Source organism: Pistacia vera, unplaced genomic scaffold, assembly GCF_008641045.1.
Source record: "Pistacia vera cultivar Batoury unplaced genomic scaffold, PisVer_v2 Contig481, whole genome shotgun sequence".
In the NCBI taxonomy this organism is placed as follows: domain Eukaryota; kingdom Viridiplantae; phylum Streptophyta; class Magnoliopsida; order Sapindales; family Anacardiaceae; genus Pistacia; species Pistacia vera.
The window spans coordinates 203,271-225,605 of NW_022196314.1; the positions used below are offsets into that span (position 1 = coordinate 203,271).

A 22,335-nucleotide genomic window follows, 5' to 3' on the forward strand; every position below is an offset into this window, starting at 1 on the left:
TGTGATTGTTGTATGTAAGCGATGAAAAATTATGTATTGTACAGTTTATGATGTCATGAGAATGCTAACAAGAAAGGCAGGCACTAATTAGTGTCATCTTGATTTTAAAAATATGATTTAAGATTTCACATCGAGCAGCTTAGTAAATCTGTTTGCTGTTATATTTGCATCTTTTCGTTTTAATTTATATTGCTTTTACTTCTTTAGCCTCCTGCCTTTCCAAAAAATGCAATAAAACTGATTGTCTAATCTCTTTAATTTAATCACAATTAATGCATTTTGTAACGTGTGTGAGTGTGTGTGTATATATATATACACAGAGAGTTCAATAAGGTTGTAAGAAATATACATAATTGGATGGGTAAGAATATTGTAATTACTATGTTGACAAACGAATCTTATAAACTCTCATACAAAACCAATGTGATAACTGATAATTACTTTTTAGTAAATTTTCTGCTTGATGAATTGATCGGAAACCAATTATCAACTGTCTCGTTAGGTTTGTGAGATTCATTTGTTAGCTATTTAGCTTATCTTTATTATAAGAGACTTTTGTTACCAAAAAAACCCACGTAGATTATTCATTATTTTGATTAACCCTTAAATATAGTTCAGATACACTATAGTACAGCAAACAATTAATGAATCGTATGAATACATTTTCCTGAAGAGGATTAACATATTTGGTCGGAACAAAGAAAAGCACATACAAGAAAATACTTGTTACTCTTAACATAGAAAAATTTTAGGATCATAAAATACAAGAATGAACTACCAAAACTGACCGGAGGCGAAAAACTCGCCCTCCCTTCATTTAATTATATTCACCAGTGAATTTCACAGAGAAGCAACTACAAATTGACATTATATGTAATCATCATTTTATGCATAAAGAATGATCAAGATCGTTTTCAAACTACATTTGTGAAAAATCTAAAGTCTTATTCTCCGATGAATGCAAATGCAATCCCTCGCAAGCAATCGGAGGCAGCACGAATTTTGCTCTTATATCCAATAATCTTGACACGATGAATATTTTCTATATCAACAAATGCTCCCTTCGATACTCTCGAACAATGACAGGCACACTTGTGGGAGGGATCTACAAATGAGAACAAGAAGAGAAAAACATAACTACCAGTTTAAAGACATCTCAAGCATCTATGACATTGGCCTAGTTTTCGACCACAAGTTAGCATGTCCAGTGGGAAAAAGAATGTCACAAACTGAAAGTAATCGGCAATCTATATCTCAATTAGATCATGCGTAGAAGTCAGAAATTCCATGTTGATGCACCTTAGTAAAACGTGGATATGAAAATTCTTATCATTAGCTAATTGGTTTCTCATAGCAATATCTAATCAATTTGGTGATGAATAGGTGCAGTGATGGAATGAAGAGTACATAGTGTACGCATGCTCCTCGTTAAATGATAACAAATAATATTCTGATATTTTCCTCACAACATGACTTACCATGCCATAATCTGTGACAATCATAGAGACATATTCCGAAGGAGTAGCATCATACCTGTTACAATACCATAACAAGACAAGTGAACTCAAAATCATTCAGATAAACTTATCTTTCATCCTAAGTATATATCTCAACTTTTATATCTCCAGTGATGTGGATGACTTAGAGTAAATACATCATTTATATCATCATCACATAATCGATGTGCAAACTCTAAATCAATGCTACATCACTTAAGATGAAAAAATTGGAAACTTTGGGATATATGGTATTGTTCTTTTTCTTCTATGTGATAAAAAGTCTAAAACTTACATTAAATTCAGATGTTGAAGATTTTCTTTACTGGTTCCTGTATCCAAATCTATTCTTCCAGGAACCTTAGCAATAGCATTTGGATCACCTGCAAGATACTTAAGGATGCTTCAATGCAGTCACTTTTAAAGCAGAAGGTTATGTTATTAGTAGGTAAATGAGTAGTACCTAGTTCATTTGAGCAGATTGAATCAAGCTGTACCCTTTCATGAAATTTATATGCTTCACAGCAGATTAGGACTGGAACTTGGAATGAGTGAGCAACCATAGCAACACATGCAGTCCCAACCCTTGAATATACAGTTCCATTAGACAATACAGACGAAGCGCCCAGAAAAACTCGTGTAACTTCATGCATAATGTACGAAACGGCATTTATATGAGTATATGTGCAATTCAAGCCCTTTGCTACCAGCCTACGAAGTAATGCTTGGCCTTCAAGCTTTGGACGTGAGTCCACCACCACAACACGAAACTGATTTCCAAGCTCATGGGCATACAACAGAATCATCTCAACCACACATGATGATCCATAAGTGAGCAGAACATCACCGTCCCTGACCTTTGTCGCTGCATGTCTAACAATCACCTTATCAGCAAGTATTATCTTCTCATTTATAAAACGATCTATGTCATTATATAGAGAGGCTTTTGCTTCTGATTCCAAAAGAGTCAGAGGTAACTTTGCAATATGACTTTTCAGAAACCTAATTGCATTTCCCATGCTCATAGAAAGTGGCCGGCACTCAATCAGAAATGAGACATAACTACTGATTTTTGCAGCCAAATCTCTAACAAGAGTTTTCTCAGATGGTGTGGTGTAGTCTTTAATGACTTCCTGAAAAGCACGAAGCATTGCAATACACCGAGCATTACCCCCAGATATATCTCCTGCCAAATACTGCAACCCAACCTGAGAAGTTCATAGACACATCAGTGAACAAGCTAGATGCAGTGTGTTTCTCATATTAATTCAAAATATTACCAGGAACTAAGGGTATTTTTAATTTTCTTTTCAGATAGAAGGAAATTCATATAAATAATATATAGTTTATTTATCAACATATCCTATCTCTAGGTCACAACATTTAAAAACCCAATTACTCTTTGGTTTCAAGGCCACTTGTATCCTTCAAGATATTAGTACGAGGAATCAGCCTAAACAAAGTTTGGTAGATGAAATCTGAAAAAGTTGGCAAAATTGACACACACTGTTAGCAGACATTACATGCCAAATATTATACGACGGGCACAAATTTGTAAAATTCTCAAAACTTAGTATATTTTCATCTAAATTAACATTGACACATTGAGAACAACATTAATAACATGGCAAGTTGAAATGATAACAATAGCAATAGGTGAGAACAATGAAGGTTTAATTGTGATTGAAAAAGGGTGCACACGTACAATAAGGACTACAAAACTATAATACCAAAATTTTGCCCATAATAAGAAAGAAACAATGTCCGAATCCTAAATACTAGCTAGTCCCAAGAAAAATGAACAGAAAGAATTTGCATTTGGGATGCCTCAAAGACAGTTCTTCAGCACACAGATGAAAAGACAAAAAACAGCTACCACTTAGGCAAAAAGCAATAAAAGAAGCGAACAACTAAAGAAGGTTCAGTAAACAGATTTAGCATTGAGTATTATTATAACAATGCAGATTCATGAATGCACACCAATTTTTTAAAGATTACAGATAACTTGGACCATTCATACAAAACAGAGATGATATAAAATAATATATTCAATTTTACACTGAATCTCATTGTAAAGACAAACATACAAAGCATGACAGTGTCACCTGATGAAGCTTTTCCTACAATAAGAAGCTGAATAACTGTATCTCATTTTACTACTTTAATGCTTCCAAGCTAGATTAAGCAATGAATTCACTACCTAATCAAAGTACCTTGTAAACAGCAGGATGCATTGGATCAAGTTGGAAAAATTTAGACTCAAGATCAGGAAGTTGTGTTCCATGTTCATATTGTGGCAAATGCCGAAACAATTCAACTCTGTTTCTAGCTTCAGTTTGATTGACCAATGCACGTTTTTTGGCCTTCTCCACTCGATGTTTATCATCAAACTGCATGCGTGGGGCAGGAACATCTTTCTTCCTCTCTTTCTCTGGTTGACGGTCAGTCCCTTTTCTGTCAGAAGCTGCAATTGAAGATGCAACCGGAGGATCATCTTTCTTCTGTGAAGGCTGAGAAGGCTGCTTCTGAGGTTTAGCAGGGGCTGCTCCCCGAGATGCAGCAGCAGGTTTATTTCCCTCACCTGTAATAACACCATTAAAACCATGAATATGATAATATGGCTAAGCCAGTAACAGTACAAATAAGACGAATTCACATATACACAAACCGATTGTGTATGTTGCTCTTTAACAGTTCAAAGCAACAAGTGCACAGGAGCTGCCAAAGCCCGACATTTTTCAAGCTCCTCTATCAAAAAAAAAGAGGATAGAAGCTTTATGGAGGACCAACTCTCTGCCATACTTGAGCATTTTTTGGATTTAGAAAGGGAAAATTGACATTACCGGTTCGTATTTTAAAGTTATTTGTTTTAGCAACCCAGAATGGAGAAAAAATAAATTCTGTTTTTTGGTTTTGGCAAAGGGAAAGAGAAGGCAATTGTTGATCAACTGCAGCAGGATCATTTCTTAAAGAAATCAGAAAAAGGCCTTACAGAAGAATTATTTAGATACTAGGCTTGTAAGGGAATCTATGCAATAAATAGGAATAAAATATAGGTAAGTAAAACAGAAATTTAAGGAAAAAAATAATAAAACCTTTTTTAAGGTTTAAATGGAACAATAATTGCATAATATAATAATCACTTCAAAATTTCAAGCAAAAAGAAAAAGAATAAGAAGAAAAGGAAGGGAAGGGCACTGTTTGAACCTTTTGCAGCTGCTTTTACTGCTCGTTGAGATTCCTGCAAAGCGCGTCTTTCAGCTTTTGTTGTTTTTGCTTTATTTGGTTTTGAACTTGATGGAACTTCATTTTGTACTTCCACAGCAGCCCCTCCAATTTTTTCTGCAATGCTTTACATTTTCAATCATGTGCCACGAAACATAGAAAATAAATATTCAAAAGTACAACTAGCAATTGTCAAAAACAAAACAACTAATTGCAAGGGCAATCTACATTTGTTAACATAAGCAAACGAATTTTTAATGTTGACAGTTGTTCCATTCTATTCTTTTGTCATATCATACAGTGATGAACGGTCAAAAGATTATAAGAAAAGAGCCCATTTAAATTACTTAACTAAAGGACAAGATACTCAAACTTTTACCGAATATAACGCCAGCCCTTATGGTCAACAATAGTTTTTCATTTCTTATCTTTCTCAGTATTTGAGAAGACATCAAGTAATGAGTTTGAGCAGCCACAAAACTTCATCAGCAAAACCTTTTTTACGCTTGTCAGACCAAATTTCGTCATTTTTTCATTTTCTAAACCCAATGTAGCAAATACATGTAAGACACTCGGCAGAGTTCCACTCAATCATCAACAACAGTTACAACCTTGAATCTCTATTAAATTAGTTTTGAGGTTCACCTTTCACAGCCTATTAATTTAAAAAGAAGTTTTTCTGTGAGCTTTCAAATCTGGTTCAGATCCTCCTTCACTCCCTATTCCCACAAAATCTCCCAAAACATACAAGTTCCACCTTGCTAATCCTGACAGCATTCTTCCCATCATGAAAGAACATACCGTATATTTGACCCAATTATACAGAAAAACAATGCAACCACGTGCTGTCTATCCCTCAAAACACAAATTCAGCAAAAGAACCCATGAATCTCTTTCCCACGATAGTCCAAAGCTACATTAACAATTACCCTTCAGCAAAGAATGAACAAACGCTCATTTCCTCTATAAACATTATCTACTCAGCTCCTCCCAACTTGAGTCCACTCATCATCCTTCAACAAAACTCAAAAATATCCCGGTAACATCACTAGAATAACATTGTTTTAGTAACACACAATGCGATACTAACATAACTTAAAATCTCATCCTAATAGCATCCAGTGTTAACTGGAACCAAACATATAATTATACCTTGAAAGTTACAAACGTTAGTTCAATGTCATAAAAAATCCCGTTTTCGAAGAACTTCAAAAAAAAAAAAAAAAAATAAAAAAAAAAAAAAAAAAAAAAAAAAAAAAAAAAAAAAAAGAAAGCGAATCAAATACTATTTAACTACTAAATCCTAATTGTCAACAAACTGACATAATTAATATGCATTACCAGGCACTTGAGATTGTTTTTTATCCTCCAGCCCAGTAAATTTCCCCAATTTCACGGCCGTCAAGTCAAAACCGCCACTCGGTAAACTCGAAGAAGCTGCCGCCAACTTACCCGAACCGCTTCTACTAAACCACCCCAAAGTAGTTGAAGCATCAGAATTATCCTCCGAAAAATTCGGCGAAAAAGTTTCGCAAAGCACCGAGTCGCTAGGATTGTAACTTCCGGCAACCGCTATTTGGTCGTGCGCTATCCGGCGGGAGTCGGGGACAGGTACGGCAGCAGTAGTGCGGAGGTGCGCGAGGTTTTCCGAGAGGTGACGTGGCGGAGGAATCATTACAGGTGAGAGAGAGTTACCGCTGGCAGGAGAATTGGCAAGTTTAGGCGAGTTGCAATCGGGGGGAACGGACCGATTCCGACTCGGTGGTGACGGCCGGTTCGGGTTTGGATTCGGTGTGAAGAAGCCGACCTGCCGGACCTTAGGAACGGCTCGAGGACCAGCGCCGCGACGCGCATCCATGGAGCGTGGTGAAAAATCGTTGGTTTCGGTGAAGAAATTGGAAGCGATTGTTGTAGGGTTTAATTAAAAGAAGATGAGTAGAGGAATATTCTGATTTATATTTATTTAAAATAAAATATTTAAAAACCGTAANACGAATTTTTAATGTTGACAGTTGTTCCATTCTATTCTTTTGTCATATCATACAGTGATGAACGGTCAAAAGATTATAAGAAAAGAACCCATTTAAATTACTTAACTAAAGGACAAGATACTCAAACTTTTACCGAATATAACGCCAGCCCTTATGGTCAACAATAGTTTTTCATTTCTTATCTTTCTCAGTATTTGAGAAGACATCAAGTAATGAGTTTGAGCAGCCACAAAACTTCATCAGCAAAACCTTTTTTACGCTTGTCAGACCAAATTTCGTCATTTTTTCATTTTCTAAACCCAATGTAGCAAATACATGTAAGACACTCGGCAGAGTTCCACTCAATCATCAACAACAGTTACAACCTTGAATCTCTATTAAATTAGTTTTGAGGTTCACCTTTCACAGCCTATTAATTTAAAAAGAAGTTTTTCTGTGAGCTTTCAAATCTGGTTCAGATCCTCCTTCACTCCCTATTCCCACAAAATCTCCCAAAACATACAAGTTCCACCTTGCTAATCCTGACAGCATTCTTCCCATCATGAAAGAACATACCGTATATTTGACCCAATTATACAGAAAAACAATGCAACCACGTGCTGTCTATCCCTCAAAACACAAATTCAGCAAAAGAACCCATGAATCTCTTTCCCACGATAGTCCAAAGCTACATTAACAATTACCCTTCAGCAAAGAATGAACAAACGCTCATTTCCTCTATAAACATTATCTACTCAGCTCCTCCCAACTTGAGTCCACTCATCATCCTTCAACAAAACTCAAAAATATCCCGGTAACATCACTAGAATAACATTGTTTTAGTAACACACAATGCGATACTAACATAACTTAAAATCTCATCCTAATAGCATCCAGTGTTAACTGGAACCAAACATATAATTATACCTTGAAAGTTACAAACGTTAGTTCAATGTCATAAAAAATCCCGTTTTCGAAGAACTTCAAAAAAAAAAAAAAAAAATAAAAAAAAAAAAAAAAAAAAAAAAAAAAAAAAAAAAAAAAGAAAGCGAATCAAATACTATTTAACTACTAAATCCTAATTGTCAACAAACTGACATAATTAATATGCATTACCAGGCACTTGAGATTGTTTTTTATCCTCCAGCCCAGTAAATTTCCCCAATTTCACGGCCGTCAAGTCAAAACCGCCACTCGGTAAACTCGAAGAAGCTGCCGCCAACTTACCCGAACCGCTTCTACTAAACCACCCCAAAGTAGTTGAAGCATCAGAATTATCCTCCGAAAAATTCGGCGAAAAAGTTTCGCAAAGCACCGAGTCGCTAGGATTGTAACTTCCGGCAACCGCTATTTGGTCGTGCGCTATCCGGCGGGAGTCGGGGACAGGTACGGCAGCAGTAGTGCGGAGGTGCGCGAGGTTTTCCGAGAGGTGACGTGGCGGAGGAATCATTACAGGTGAGAGAGAGTTACCGCTGGCAGGAGAATTGGCAAGTTTAGGCGAGTTGCAATCGGGGGGAACGGACCGATTCCGACTCGGTGGTGACGGCCGGTTCGGGTTTGGATTCGGTGTGAAGAAGCCGACCTGCCGGACCTTAGGAACGGCTCGAGGGCCAGCGCCGCGACGCGCATCCATGGAGCGTGGTGAAAAATCGTTGGTTTCGGTGAAGAAATTGGAAGCGATTGTTGTAGGGTTTAATTAAAAGAAGATGAGTAGAGGAATATTCTGATTTATATTTATTTAAAATAAAATATTTAAAAACCGTAAGACTTGATAGTTAGTGGAATTAGAGGGTGAATGACATTTTCCCACCCAAAGTTCACGACAATTTTTCTACCCATAAACTTTGAAAAAAAAACATTTTCCCACCATGGTTAAATTCAAACTTTAGTTTTAACAGCAAAAGGGTATTATTGTCAATTCACAATATATGTTACAAGGTTATTTTCACGTACATTCCTAAATTAAAAATACGTAATAATTACCTTTATCAACTTAAAAATTAGCTATTTAAATCTTTATCTTCAATTTCTATAATTATAATAGAGGTTTACTTTGTGTTTCTAACAAAATTTAAAATTATATTTCATTTTCAATATTTATCAATTAAATATTTATAAAACTATAAAATATATTTCATTAAAATTATATATATATTATGAAATTATATAAAAATATATTTTCCAAAAACAAGAAAAAAATCTGAAAAATTATAAAAAAAAAAATAAGAAAAATCAGAAATTTTGAAAACTTGAAAAAAGAATTGACAAAAAAAATAAGTTGGTCGAATCGCCCCTAGCCAGGTGTGTTTTAGTTAGAATCGCACCTAATTTAGTCAGGTGTGTTTTTTAAACTTTATTTTTAAATTTAAAAAAAAATTATTAACCCTAAAATTAATAGAAAACAAACTAGGGTGAAAGATATGTTTAATAAAGTTTGGATAGAAAAAATTATTCAACTCTTTAAAATACATAAGTCCAGTAATAAAGGGTATTATAGTCTCTTACCCCTGTCACGTAACAAATTCCTTGAAAGATTGACGATGGGTGGGAAAATGTTTTACTCAAAGTTTATGGTTGGGAAATAAATTACGGCAAACCTTGGGTGGGAAATTGTGTTTCACTCTGGAAATAAATGGTGAAACCATCACTGGAGCGCTACTTTGTTTATGTGAAACGACGGCGTTTTAAAGAAAGTTTAATATTCTTTTCTTGTGAAGAAGAAAGTCAATACAGGTGATAATATGTTGGATCATAAGATTTAGGAAAAGCCCATATAAACAAGATATTGGATACTTTAAAAATATTAGGCCATTACTTTAAAGCCCAAATAATTATAGCATATACACATAAAAGCCCACAGAAAAGAGTGCCCAGAAGAGAATAATTTGTGGTGACCTAAAGTTACTTGTTTATCTTTTATTTTTGGTTGATGATCATGCTTTGTCAAGGGGCCGGGAGCATCTTTGCCAACTCCATAATAAAAAGCAAAATTGGAAAAGTAGAAACAATAATAGTTGTGGACAATGACCCCCTTAGGTTCGGAATCATCCAGAAGCTGAGAAAGTGTTTGAAATAGTATGCTTTACTTTGGAATATAAAACAAGATTATTCTTTAATACCCTCCTAAATCACTAATTATTATTTTTATTTTTGGTAACCGGGATGTTTGAATCAGTTTGTGCGCACCTTAACTAATTTTTAAGGTCTATTGAATACCTTACAAGTTTAAAAAACCAGATAGACCACAATATGGTAGATAACTCGTAGGTTTGAACCTAATAATTCAAAAAAGAGAGCAAACATCATTGACCATCAAGCCAACCGGTTGAGGTCTAAATGAATAATTATTAGTAACCATCCATACACTATTTATTTGCCCACCACTCCAACCATTAATTATATTAATTAAAGCCTAGACAGGAGTTAAAGTGATTAAGGTGAATAAATTAACAGGCAAAGGTGACCCAATTTTGAAGGCAGAAAATCGACCTTTCTCTATAAATATAACATGACAAAAATTTATATGTTTAATTTATGGTGTATATAGACACCATACAAAAACGGTCTTAATATTCTTGGGGATGATTTGATGATAAAAGAATAAAATGAGGTTTTATGAGCACCTGAATTCGAGTTTTTCACAACAAGAACGGACGTGGTCATCAACGTTAGGAACTTAAAAAACTAATGAGGTGTGTACAAACTAGTCTAGATATCCAGTAAAAAAAAAGATCAAAAGGCTTTTCTGTTTTCGCTAATTAAGCAATAAAAATATTCACTATGTTTGGCTTACTATTTTTATCCAGATTCGGATCATTTCTCCAAATAATGTTGGCACACTATTCCAAGAATATACCTATTTTTTTAATTACTTTTAGACCCCATAAGGTTATTAATTTCATCAAATACACCCTAAAAAAAAGTTTAAAAATTATCAAAAACACCCCCACACCCATACTCGCCAGATTCCGGCAACCACCGTCGGTGGTAGCCGAAATATACAACAGCCACCTGCCGACCATAAATGCCAGAAGTTCACCGATCTGGCCTTTTCTGGCCAGTTCACCACGGATTTGGCCGAAAAGGCCAGATCTGGCCGTGAACGACGGCCAAAGAATCAACGACGGCAAATCTTGGCCATCGTTGATCGAAAACGACGGCCATATCTTTGGCCGTCGCTGACGGCAAGATGGCCGTCTTTTGGCCTTTTCGGCCGTCAACGGCCACGGAAGGCCGTAGATCTGGCCTTTTCCGGCCAGGTCTGTGATGGATCTGGCCGAAAAAGGCCATAAAGAACTCGTTACGACACAGATCCGACCGGTCTGTGTCGTACGCGATTTTCCGGCCAGATTCCGACGGTGGTGGCCAGAATCTGGCACTGCAGGTGGTGGGGGTATTTTTGTCAATTTACATGTTGGGGTATTTATGAAATTTGCAAACTTAGGGGGTTTTCTATAAATTTTTAAATTTTACCTCGTAATACTCCCATATTCATTATCCAATACTACCCCCAAAATCCTACCCAAAATAATAAACAAACGCATCAATTTATTTCTTTCAAAAGTCGCCGTTTTGAAGCTCTTATAAATTGTTACTTCTTTTGATCAGGCAAACGTTGTAGGCCAAAGTTATCTTTATGAAATGGTTTTCTATGAACTTTAATAAAAAGTAAGACATGGGAATCTCAATTTGGGATCTCTTCCGTTAACTAAAACTTTCATCAAACTCAAACAAAACTTGAACACAATCAATCATATATATATATAGACTGAAAATAACATCCCCATATCAAAATTATAAAATGGCAATATAATATTGTCAAATACCTTACATTATAATAAAACCTTTAGTAAAAAACTTAGAGTCAATTTTTTAATTTATAAAGTCAAATATGGTCCACAAATGACATTATTTTTTCAAAATTAAAAAAATAATAGAAATTAACTTGCTCTTGAGCATGATCTTATCCAAAACTAACAAGCATTAAATTTGATAGAGTTTGATCTCACGACGAACCTTGACCAACCCAAAATTATTTAATAATATTTTACGAATTATTAGTAAACGTAAATTGTTCTGTACATATTTTTTTTTTTTTTTTTTTTTTTTAATCTATCAGGATAAATCTATTGAATCCTGAAAATTGATGATTGAAAAAGAGCTCGACGTTACCCCTATTAGTCATAAATAATTCAAACTCAAGAGTGTTTATAAAATCTTATTTTACTTCTTTACCATTTATCGACCCAATAATAATTCTTATTCGTGATTATCATTGAAGGTGAAATAAAGATACCAATGTCATTCGTAATTTTTTAATTTTTTAATTGAAAGTTTAGTCTTCCCATGATCTCATCTCTCCCTTATTAAACGGCATGTGACATTGACAAAGTTGACTGAAATCTCAAATTATAATTATTTTTCTCGTGTTTTCTGTTTAGAATTAGGATTTCAGTTTTACTTATAATTGATTATGATTTTTGTGTATTATTTAATACTTTTTTTAGGCTATAAATTAAGCCTGGAATTTCATAATTTTAACAGATACTTTTCTTTCTCTTAACATATTTGCTGTAAATTTGCCGTTCTTCGTGAATTATTTGCTCCTATATTTCAATCTTAAAGGCATGCAACTCATATTTTCTCCTTATTATTTGTTTATGAGCAAACGAAAAATTCCAGATTCCTACCTTTAAATCAACGCTGTTAGCGATTTTTAGGTTCTAATATAAGTAGAGAGTGTTATTACTATATTACTCTTGACAAATAAATTAATAAATTATTTTTTAACCCCCAAATTAATAGAATTATAAAAATAATCATGTTACTTTTAAATTTATTTTTATAACACCATCTTCTTTAATGCTCACATCATCCCCATCTCCAACCACCCATCCATTGCCACTGCCACCACCACTGAACGACAGACCCAAACACTCTGAAAATCAATCAATCAACTCCGTAAATCCCAAACAAACAATGGTTGGTGTGTGGGCGTGCACACTTGGGGGCAAGCGCTAGGTGTGGCCTTTGTCGAATCTTGGAGTGCACACTGGAAGAGGTGGAAGGTGAGAGCATTGGGAAGTGTTAGCGATCGAAAAATCAACAACACAAGCAAAAACACTACAAAAAACCGTCCTCAATATTCTTCCAACAAATCAACAAATCAAACCCAAATCATCAATCAAAACGAAAAAAAAAAAAAAAACCCTGGGGAGAGGAGACTTTGATAGGCAGTGTTTGGCAAGCAACCAGGTCGAGAAGGATGGAGGTTTAAGAGATCGGAAGTCGGTGATGTGATTGGTGGAGACGGGGATGATTTATGACGACTGGATTGATCGAAAAAGCTTGAGCTGCACCAAAATGAACCAAAGGCAGTGATCGATGAACGACAAGCAAATTGTTGTGGGATGGTAAGGGGTTTTGATCAAGTAGCCGAGGGGAGTAATTTGGTGGTGATCGGGAAGGTCAACGACAATGGAATCCGGCCAATTTGGCCTCGGTCGACAGTCGCACAAGGGTGGGTCATTTTATATTTAATTTCAGTACAAATTACCACTTTACCCTTTGTATATTTAAACGCAGTTACCATATATTTTGTGTTGAAAACAACAAAAAAGAAAAAAAATATTATTATAATTAATATGTTTGTTTTATTTTGATTTTCTGATTGAATTTAGTTATAAATAGGGTTCTGTTGCATTTGTTTCTGCTGATTAAGCTTTTGGCATCTTGCCTTTAAATAAATNATCTTATTTTACTTCTTTACCATTTATCGACCCAATAATAATTCTTATTCGTGATTATCATTGAAGGTGAAATAAAGATACCAATGTCATTCGTAATTTTTTAATTTTTTAATTGAAAGTTTAGTCTTCCCATGATCTCATCTCTCCCTAATTAAACGGCATGTGACACTGACAAAGTTGACTGAAATCTCAAATTATAATTATTTTTCTCGTGTTTTCTGTTTAGAATTAGGATTTCAGTTTTACTTATAATTGATTATGATTTTTGTGTATTATTTAATACTTTTTTTAGGCTATAAATTAAACCTGGAATTTCATAGTTTTAACAGATAATTTTCTTTCTCTCAACATATTTGCTGTAAAATTGCCGTTCTTCGTGAATTATTTGCTCCTATATTTCAATCTTAAAGGCATGCAACTCATATTTTCTCCTTAATATTTGTATATGAGCAAACAAAAAATTCCAGATTCCCACATTTAAATCAACACCCTTAGCGATTTTTAGGCTCAGACATTAGTAAAGAGTGCTATTACCATATTGCTTTTGACAAATAAATTAATAAATTACTTTTTAACCCCCAAATTAATAGAATTATAAAAATAACCATGTTACTTTCAAATTCATTTTAATAACACCATCTTCTTCAATGTTCACATCATCCCCATCTCCAACCACCACCCACTGCCACTGCCACTGCCACCGAGCAACAAACCCAAACACTCTGAAAGTCAACCAATCAACTCTAGAAATCCCAAACAAACAACGGTTGGTGTGTGGGCGTGCGCACTTGGGGGCAAGTGCTAGGTGTGGCCCTTTGTCGAATCTTGGAGTGCACACGGGAAGAGGTGGAAGGTGAGAGCATTGGGAAGTGTTAGTGATTGAAAAATCAACAACACAAGCAAAAACGCTACTAAAAACCATCCTCAATATTCTTCAAACAAATCAAACCCAAATCATCAATCAAAAAAAAAAAGAAAAAAAAAAACCCTAGGGAGAGGAGACTTTGATAGGCGGCGTTTGGCAAGCAACCGAGTCGAGAAGGATGGAGGTTTAAGAGATGGGAAGCCGGTGATGCAATTGGTGGAGATGGAGATGATTTCCAATGAACTGGATTGATCGAAAAAGCTTGAGCTGCACCAAAATGAACCAAAGGCAGTGATCGATGAATGACAAGCAAATTGTTGTGGGATGGTAAGAGGTTTTGGTCAAGTAGCCGAAGGGAGTAATTTGGTGGTGATCGGGAAGGTCGACGACAATGGAATCCGGCCAATTTGGCCTCAGTTGATAGTCGCACAAGGGTGGGTCATTTTATATTTAATTTCAGTACAAATTACCTCTTTACCCTTTGTATATTTAAACGCAATCACCATATACTTTGTGTTGAAAATAACAAAAAAGAAAAAAAATGTTATTATAATTAATATGATTGTTTTATTTTGAATTTCTAATTGAATTTAGTTATAAATAGGGTTCTGTTGCATTTGTTTCTGCTCATTAAGCTTTTGGCATCTTGCCTTTAAATAAATTTAATATTTTCCCTGTGGACAGATTCTGTAGCACAAAACCCCATACAACTTTTCAGAAAATATCTGACAATTAATTAAATATATTTCTATATATGCTTAAATTAGATATTTCTTATAGAAATTTGCATTTCTATTAAGGAAGATTTCCGTTACTTACATAAAGTATTGACAGAGATCATGTGCTATTTCTTTTTCTCTCTTTTTGTTAGTATTTTTTTTATATTCTTTAATATAAAGAAAAAATCTAGCTTATTATATGAAGTAATTAATCACAGATGGAATCATCTCTTATAATGAAAATTGGAATATGAATTATAAATTTACCATATCATTGTAGAATAGAACATATTCTATAATAATTGAATTATATTATTTATAAATATATTTGTTATTAATTCTTTGAATGATTGATGTTTTGAGAGAACAATAATGTTTTATTTATAATTGAGTCATACAAACATACCACAATTACATAAAATTTTATATAAAATAACTTTTTTATCCTTTGTTTTTTGTATGTTTGTATAATTTAATTGTATAACTCAATATTGTTCTTTGGTCATTTGAATAAATGTATTGCTCGTTAAAATAGAGAAATATATTTCTTAAAAAAAAAAAAAAGGGGCCCATACACAAACAACACTAACGTTAATTTTCCTTGTTTACTTGAAGGTGGTTTGAATTTATGTAAAGTATAGTTTGTATAATGCATTTTTCGTTATTTTCAAATGGGTATTTTCGTCATTTGTATATTTCAAGTTAATAACATATAATAAATAAAAGGACCAAAATGTTAGTGTTTGAAATGATTGTCCTTTGACGGAGCAATAATAATAGGATTCTCTGTCAATGAATCCCGCCCAATGTTTTGGCAATTATCAGAAACAACCTTCTTTACTTTTTATAAATAATTGGCCCAATCGAAGTGCATGCATTGACGAGGTTGAAAAAAACTTTAATAATAAGAAAGGAGATAGTCATAGCAGAAATAATCATAAGCATAAAAAACCTTAATTTTAAATTTCATGGAAAAAAATAAAAGAAATGTGACACGCGCTTGATGAAGGATGGAGAACACCAACCCAACATTAAAACATATTTGGATATGTATAATAATAATAATATTTCTGAAAATATTTGTCATATGATGCACGAAGACAAAGTCTGTAGACTTCTTGACTTCAGCCTTGAGAATTTCACTATATTTAGCACTCTTATCTTCATTTTGCTGCCTCGTTTCATGCTCTGTAATTTCATCTCCATTTAATGCATATAGAATAATTTCTTTATGTTTAACAGTAGGAAAAAAAAAAGAGGCAACCATTGTTTGTGAAAAATGGAGGGAGGAGTTCATGCAGACGCTGATATTCAGCTTTTAGAGAGTGTTTCTCTTTGACATGGAAGACCCTTATGTTCTCCGCCTTGCTTTCTCTGCCGGAATCGGCGGCCTCCTCTTTGGCATGACACAGGTTTTTTTTTTTTTTTTTTTTTTTTTTTTTTTTTTTCATTTTTCAGAAGTTTCAGTTTTTTTTGAGAGAGTTTTGAAAAGTTTTGATTTTGATTTTGAACTCTGTGGGGTTGTGGGATTTTGCAGGAGTGATTTCGGGAGCTCTTCTTTATATCAGAGATGACTTCAAGTCTGTGGATAGACAAACTGTGTTACAGGTGAAATTTTGTTAATCTCTTCTTGTTATTTCCATCTCTTTGTTTGTAATTAACCAAATTAATCATCTTTTTATCATTAAATTGATTTATGTTTTGTATAGTTCAGCGAACTTCATTAATTGCTGTCCTCAAACTGCAGATGGGTTCAAAAGTACCCTTTTTCCAGCTGGCTGATTTATATATTAAACAATATTTTAACTTGTATTATTAAGATTATTTTGTAGCACGATTCAATATGTTTGTTAAAGTTAAACTTGCTGGTTATGTTTAGTGTTACGTCACTTGATAAATCTATGGTAAAATCTCATGGTACTGCAAAAATATGGAATAAAATTTGGCCAAGCATTAATATTCAAAGAAGTTATGAATGTTGAACTGTTATTTGTAAACAGGAGAGCATAGTTAGTATGGCTGTAGCCGGAGCGATTATTGGAGCTGCAGTTGGTGGATGGATGAATGATCGTTATGGAAGGAGAAGCGCGATCCTGATAGCTGATTTTCTCTTCTTCATTGGTGCTGTGATCATGGCCTCAGCTCCGAACCCAGCTGCTCTTATTATCGGTCGTGTTTTTGTTGGACTTGGGGTGGGAATGGCATCAATGACAGCTCCCCTGTATATCTCTGAAGCTTCTCCAGCAAAAATCCGCGGAGCCCTTGTTAGTACCAATGGTTTTCTCATCACCGGTGGACAGTTCCTCTCTTACCTTATCAACTTAGCCTTTACTAAGGCTCCAGGGACATGGCGGTGGATGCTTGGAGTTGCTGGCATTCCAGCTCTTCTGCAGTTCATATTCATGTTGCTTCTTCCAGAATCGCCGCGTTGGCTATACCGTAAGGTACTTCTATCATTGCTCCTTTCAAACTAGTTCTTCTGCATGTTTTCTAAGTATCAACTAACCAATCATATATTCTCTAATTTACAGGGAAGAGAAGAAGAAGCGAAAGCGATTCTACGGAAAATCTACCCTGCCCACGAGGTTGAAACAGAAATTCAGGACCTAAAAGAATCAGTTGATAAAGAAGTTCAGGAAGAAGGATCTTCTGAGAAGATAAACTTTATCAAACTATTGAAAACCAAAACAGTGAGACGAGGACTTATAGCTGGAGTTGGCCTTCAGGTTTTCCAACAATTTGTAGGTATAAACACAGTTATGTATTACAGCCCTACCATTGTTCAGTTAGCCGGTTTCGCGTCCAACCAAACTGCACTCCTCCTTTCACTTGTCACTGCTGGCCTCAATGCCTGTGGCTCCATTGTGAGCATATACTTCATCGACAGGACTGGAAGGAAGAAACTTCTAATCATCAGCTTGCTCGGGGTTATAATTTCTCTGGGACTTTTATCAGCAGTATTCCATGAGACTACTTCTCACTCACCGATGGTTAGTCTGGTCGAAACATCTCATTTCTCAAACACCACTTGCCCAGATTATAGTGAAACTGCAAAAACAGAGAGGTGGGATTGTATGAAGTGTCTGAAGGCTTCATCTCCAGATTGTGGCTTCTGTGCTTCACCTTCTAATAAGGTAAAACACATTTCCCCTTCTTCACATCAGAAAATAACAAGCAAAACAATACTAATATACTCTTCTCTTCTTTTATTGCAGCTATTTCCCGGGGCATGTTTGGTCTCCAATGACGACGTCAAGAAATCATGCCATAAAGAGGGCAGAGAGTGGTACACAAGGGGATGCCCAAGCAAATATGGGTGGCTCGCGCTAATTGGCCTGGCACTCTACATCATATTTTTCTCTCCTGGAATGGGAACTGTCCCATGGATTGTGAATTCTGAGATCTATCCTTTGAGGTTCCGAGGGGTCTGTGGAGGAATAGCTGCCACGGCAAACTGGATATCAAACCTCATTGTGGCACAATCCTTCCTATCTCTGACTCAGGCAATTGGAACATCCTGGACATTTCTAATATTTGGGGTCATTTCAGTCATAGCTTTGATCTTTGTTCTAGTATGTGTTCCAGAAACTAAAGGGCTTCCAATTGAGGAAGTTGAGAAGATGCTGGAGCTCAGAGCTTTCCATTACAAGTTCTGGGAGGCGAGGCCTAAGCCATCAGAAAAGGGTAGTGCTGCTTGAAGAACAAGAATCTAATAATAGGAATATTTATATATTGAAATCAAATTAGGAATCCCTACAGACTGGGCAATGTAAGTTCTTTATGGTATTCATGAAATCAACAAGTAAGGGATGTATTTCCATATAGAAAGCATGCCTCCTTAAGTCACTATTTTCAGAGGTTTCTTTCACTTTTTTCTCTTTTTAGATTTCTAAGCCATCTTTACCATAGAGTTGGAGACTGCTTGCATTATCAATTTGCAAAGCTAATATAATGCATATTTCAAAACAGCTTTGCCCCATCTCCAAATCAGTCACCCTAACTTTAATCAGCTCAAACCAAACTACACCAGTGATTTAATTTCACAGGAATCGGTCAAAGTCCAAACATCAACGAACTATTGGTTGAATTTTTCTGCTATATTAGAGATGACGCACCTTATATTAGCAACTATTAATTATCAATTCTTTAAAAAGTTTGCTGCAACTAAGTCATTATTTCCTTAAGAATAATAGGGTCAGTGACTTGTCCTTGTTAGAAGGATTATTTTGTTAGCTTTATTTTTCACAAAAAATTACACAGTTAAATAAAAGAAACTGCAATAAGCAGAAATCGTTATAGCAAAGCTAATACTCATGAACCACTTGGCTTGTAGCCAGATAGCAAGACTTTAGGTTACCCAGAGGTCTGGTGTTTGAGTCTCACCAAGTGACTACCTACCACATTTGTTATTTACCTGCGGTGTTCAATGGACTCAAGGGATCAGTTGAGGTATGCGCAAACTGGCCCAGACAGCCCGATCACCCAAAAAAAAAAAAAAAAGCTAATACTCATGGTAATAAGGCAAAGCTAATTTTTGTACAAAAATCCTTGAGACATATCTTCTTATTTCTAAATATGATTGTAGCATATCCACTAAGAAAATGTGTGCAAATCAATGGTCCAAGATACTAAAACAACTGCAAGCTGGAAAGCCAGAAATTTATATCTTTTGCTTTAAATTAGCACTAAACATTGTCAAATTCAGCTCTAGATAAACTTGAACTAGCCCCCACCCTGAAGCCCAATTTCTTTTTTTGACTTCAGTTTTTCACATCAATACAATACTAAAGATCTTAAAGCCTGAATGCCTGAAGACCTAAATCAACATTGATCAAAAGTCCATACCTCAGGCAATATGCTCTGCCAAAGTAAGGATCTTGACATGCTTTTTCTTCCTCAGCTCATGTGGAACTGGCCCAAATACTCGAGTCCCAATTGGCTGGCCTTGTTTGTCAACAAGTACTACAGCATTGTCATCAAATTTGACCTGACTCCCATCACAACGGCCACGCTGCATGGCAGCACGTACGACAACACCGTAAACAACCTTTCCTTTCTTCACTTTACCATTTGGCATAGCTTCCTTCACTGATGCAACAATAGTGTCACCCAACCGAGCCCCCTTTTTCCCCTTCAGAGCTTGTATGCACATCACCTTTTTGGCCCCAGAGTTGTCCACAACTTTGAGGACAGTCCTCATCTGTATGAAAGTCCTGTGCTGCTGTAAAAATGCAAACTGAACGTTAGGTTATGTTTACAAAGAGGTTATAAAGAGAGGACCAAAGAAACTAATCTTACAAAACAACGTTGCCAGCTGATTGATTCAATCTACACCTAATAAATCAGAAATTCACAACGCCCTGGCTCTAGATAAATAAAGTTGTGGAAAAGTTGGTCTATGCATAAGTTGTTTCCAGGGACAAGAAATACAAAATACCTTCCTAAATATTTAAGGTCAATGTAAGTATAAGAATTCACAATTTATAGCCTATCAAATATCACTTCAGTCAACTGTTTTCAACCTATTTCCATATACAGTATACAAGATTACAAGAACATTACTTCTCAAACTGAATATATTATACAAGATTTTATATGTTTCATAACATCGATTCAAATAAAAAAAAAAAAAAAAAAAAAAACTACAACAACAAACTTAACACTCACCTGAGAGAAGAAATTGCAGGCTGTCATCTCAGTCGATGGGCTCAGTAAACTAGACAAATTGTTTTCTAAGCCCCCAAACAATGAACGGCTCACTAGTTTTGTTGCCCAACATGCAAATAAAAATCCAATGAGTCAAAGAGGAAACATTTCAGTAAAGCAAAAAAACTGAAAACAAAGTTTTGTACTTTTATCAAAGGAAATATGAGGTTAGTAAGGTAAAATGCAGATTGACATATTGCAAAACATGCATTGAAAATAAGTACTGCCAAACAACATCAACAACGTAGCAAAAATACATGGTGAATTGCCCAAAATTACCATGTGAATTTGTTAATCAATTCAAGAAATATACTCTAGACATTAATTTAAAAGCAGTTATTCAGTGACAACACCATTAGAACTCCGCACCAAGTAAACAAATAATTTGTCAACACATCATTAAAAGTGAGGTAAGCAAGCTAACAAATATTGGTAGCAAAGATAGTTCCAGGGAAAATCCCCATGACTTGCTGATCAGGCAAAATTTCATTGACTTATAAAGTAGAGGAGGTGTGGCGGTTTCCAACCAAACACATTGCCTTAAGCAAAATATAGAAGTTGAAAACTCAACAAACATTCAAATTAATTGCAAAATTAAAGCATACCAATTAACTTTTGTGATTATTAAGTTTTAAATATAGCTCCCTACTTTAAACATGCACCAAATGTTACATCATCTAAAAGAAGTAGAGCAACCAAGATTTTCAACGCTTTTTCTACAAATCAAAAACTCCATATGGACACGGCCATGATTTAATTTAAGAACCAGCTTAATCAGATACAATTACGTATTTAAGTAGATAACTAATCGCATGAAAAATATTAAACTCAACCAAATTTAACAATGTGAAGCTTCAACTCTCATATTATAATATCAATAACAAGTTGCCTATCATTGCGTATAGCTCTTTGTTAACCCATATCAATGAATAAGAATTCCTCATATAAACTGCACAACTATGAATAAACTCACAATAAATTAATACAAGAAAAAACCCACTACCAAAAAAAAAAAAAGAAAGAAAGAAATCACATACCACGAGACCATTTAGAAGCCAAACTTGCCGCCATCTCTGAAATTAAATTCCCAACCTTGATTAAAGCAAAATCAAGAACTTTAATTAACGTTCATGTTTTTAGAAATAAACCCTAAAACTTCTTAATAAAACAAAAGAGATTTAGAGAACTAACCTGGAATGGTACAACTGAAGCGAAGTAAGCTTTAACTGGTAGAGAAGCTGAAAAAACCTAAAACTATTTGAGAAAGGGAAACGACGAATTATCTGTATTTGGGCCAGAGCCCAGAAAGTTGTAGGCCCAGTCCAACCACAAAGTGGACAATATTTTCTAAATAATATACTGAGTTTTGATGTTTAATTTAACAAAGGGTTTAATATGACAAATTAAGATAAAAATATGTTAGTCAGAAAAGGGCAACCCTAATGAGATATTGTTATTTCAAATTCTTAGAGAGGAAAATTGTTATTTAAAGATACTGCAAGGGAGAAGTTGCAATTAACTCTATTATCTAAAAAAGAATATTATTATTATTGTTTTTTTTTTTTAATTAAAGGGGGCGTTTGGATCAGGCGTATATAAGATAAC

At 34.9% G+C, this 22,335-nt stretch overlaps 3 protein-coding genes across 6 annotated transcripts; 1 reads left to right on the plus strand and 2 right to left on the minus strand.

The window, feature by feature from the left end:
- Positions 1-770: 770 nt before the first annotated feature.
- LOC116146668 (translation initiation factor eIF-2B subunit delta) lies at positions 771-8,398 on the minus strand. Of its 2 annotated transcripts, none has more exons than XM_031432084.1 (7): positions 7,808-8,398; positions 4,704-4,838; positions 3,710-4,077; positions 1,960-2,704; positions 1,792-1,879; positions 1,479-1,533; positions 771-1,105 (listed from the first exon to the last, which is right to left on the minus strand). In XM_031432084.1, the coding sequence occupies exons 1-7, from the start codon at positions 8,322-8,324 to the stop codon at positions 1,043-1,045; spliced, it is 1,971 nt and encodes a 656-aa protein (XP_031287944.1). In that variant the 5' UTR covers positions 8,325-8,398; the 3' UTR covers positions 771-1,042. The 2 variants fall into 2 exon arrangements, with proteins under 2 accessions (XP_031287944.1, XP_031287943.1); XM_031432083.1 differs by lacking the exon at positions 7,808-8,398 and adding an exon at positions 6,063-6,665.
- Positions 8,399-16,303: 7,905 nt separating this feature from the next.
- LOC116146665 (probable inositol transporter 2) lies at positions 16,304-18,879 on the plus strand. Its single transcript, XM_031432077.1, is given in 8 exon segments — positions 16,304-16,331; positions 16,334-16,369; positions 16,372-16,425; positions 16,428-16,436; positions 16,562-16,632; positions 17,025-17,468; positions 17,556-18,158; positions 18,240-18,879. Coding segments are annotated over 8 exon segments (1,728 nt in total). The 3' UTR covers positions 18,723-18,879.
- Positions 18,880-19,650: 771 nt separating this feature from the next.
- LOC116146666 (50S ribosomal protein HLP, mitochondrial) lies at positions 19,651-21,972 on the minus strand. 3 transcript variants are annotated; one of them, XM_031432078.1, is made up of 4 exons: positions 21,922-21,972; positions 21,768-21,822; positions 20,692-20,783; positions 19,651-20,245 (listed from the first exon to the last, which is right to left on the minus strand). In XM_031432078.1, exons 2-4 carry the CDS (start codon positions 21,799-21,801, stop codon positions 19,871-19,873), a joined length of 501 nt encoding a protein of 166 aa, XP_031287938.1. In that variant the 5' UTR covers positions 21,802-21,822; positions 21,922-21,972; the 3' UTR covers positions 19,651-19,870. The 3 variants fall into 3 exon arrangements, with proteins under 3 accessions (XP_031287938.1, XP_031287940.1, XP_031287939.1); XM_031432080.1 differs by having other exon boundaries at positions 19,651-20,242; positions 21,768-21,803; positions 21,922-21,960; XM_031432079.1 differs by having other exon boundaries at positions 21,768-21,803; positions 21,922-21,960.
- Between the last annotated feature and the right edge of the window lie 363 nt (positions 21,973-22,335).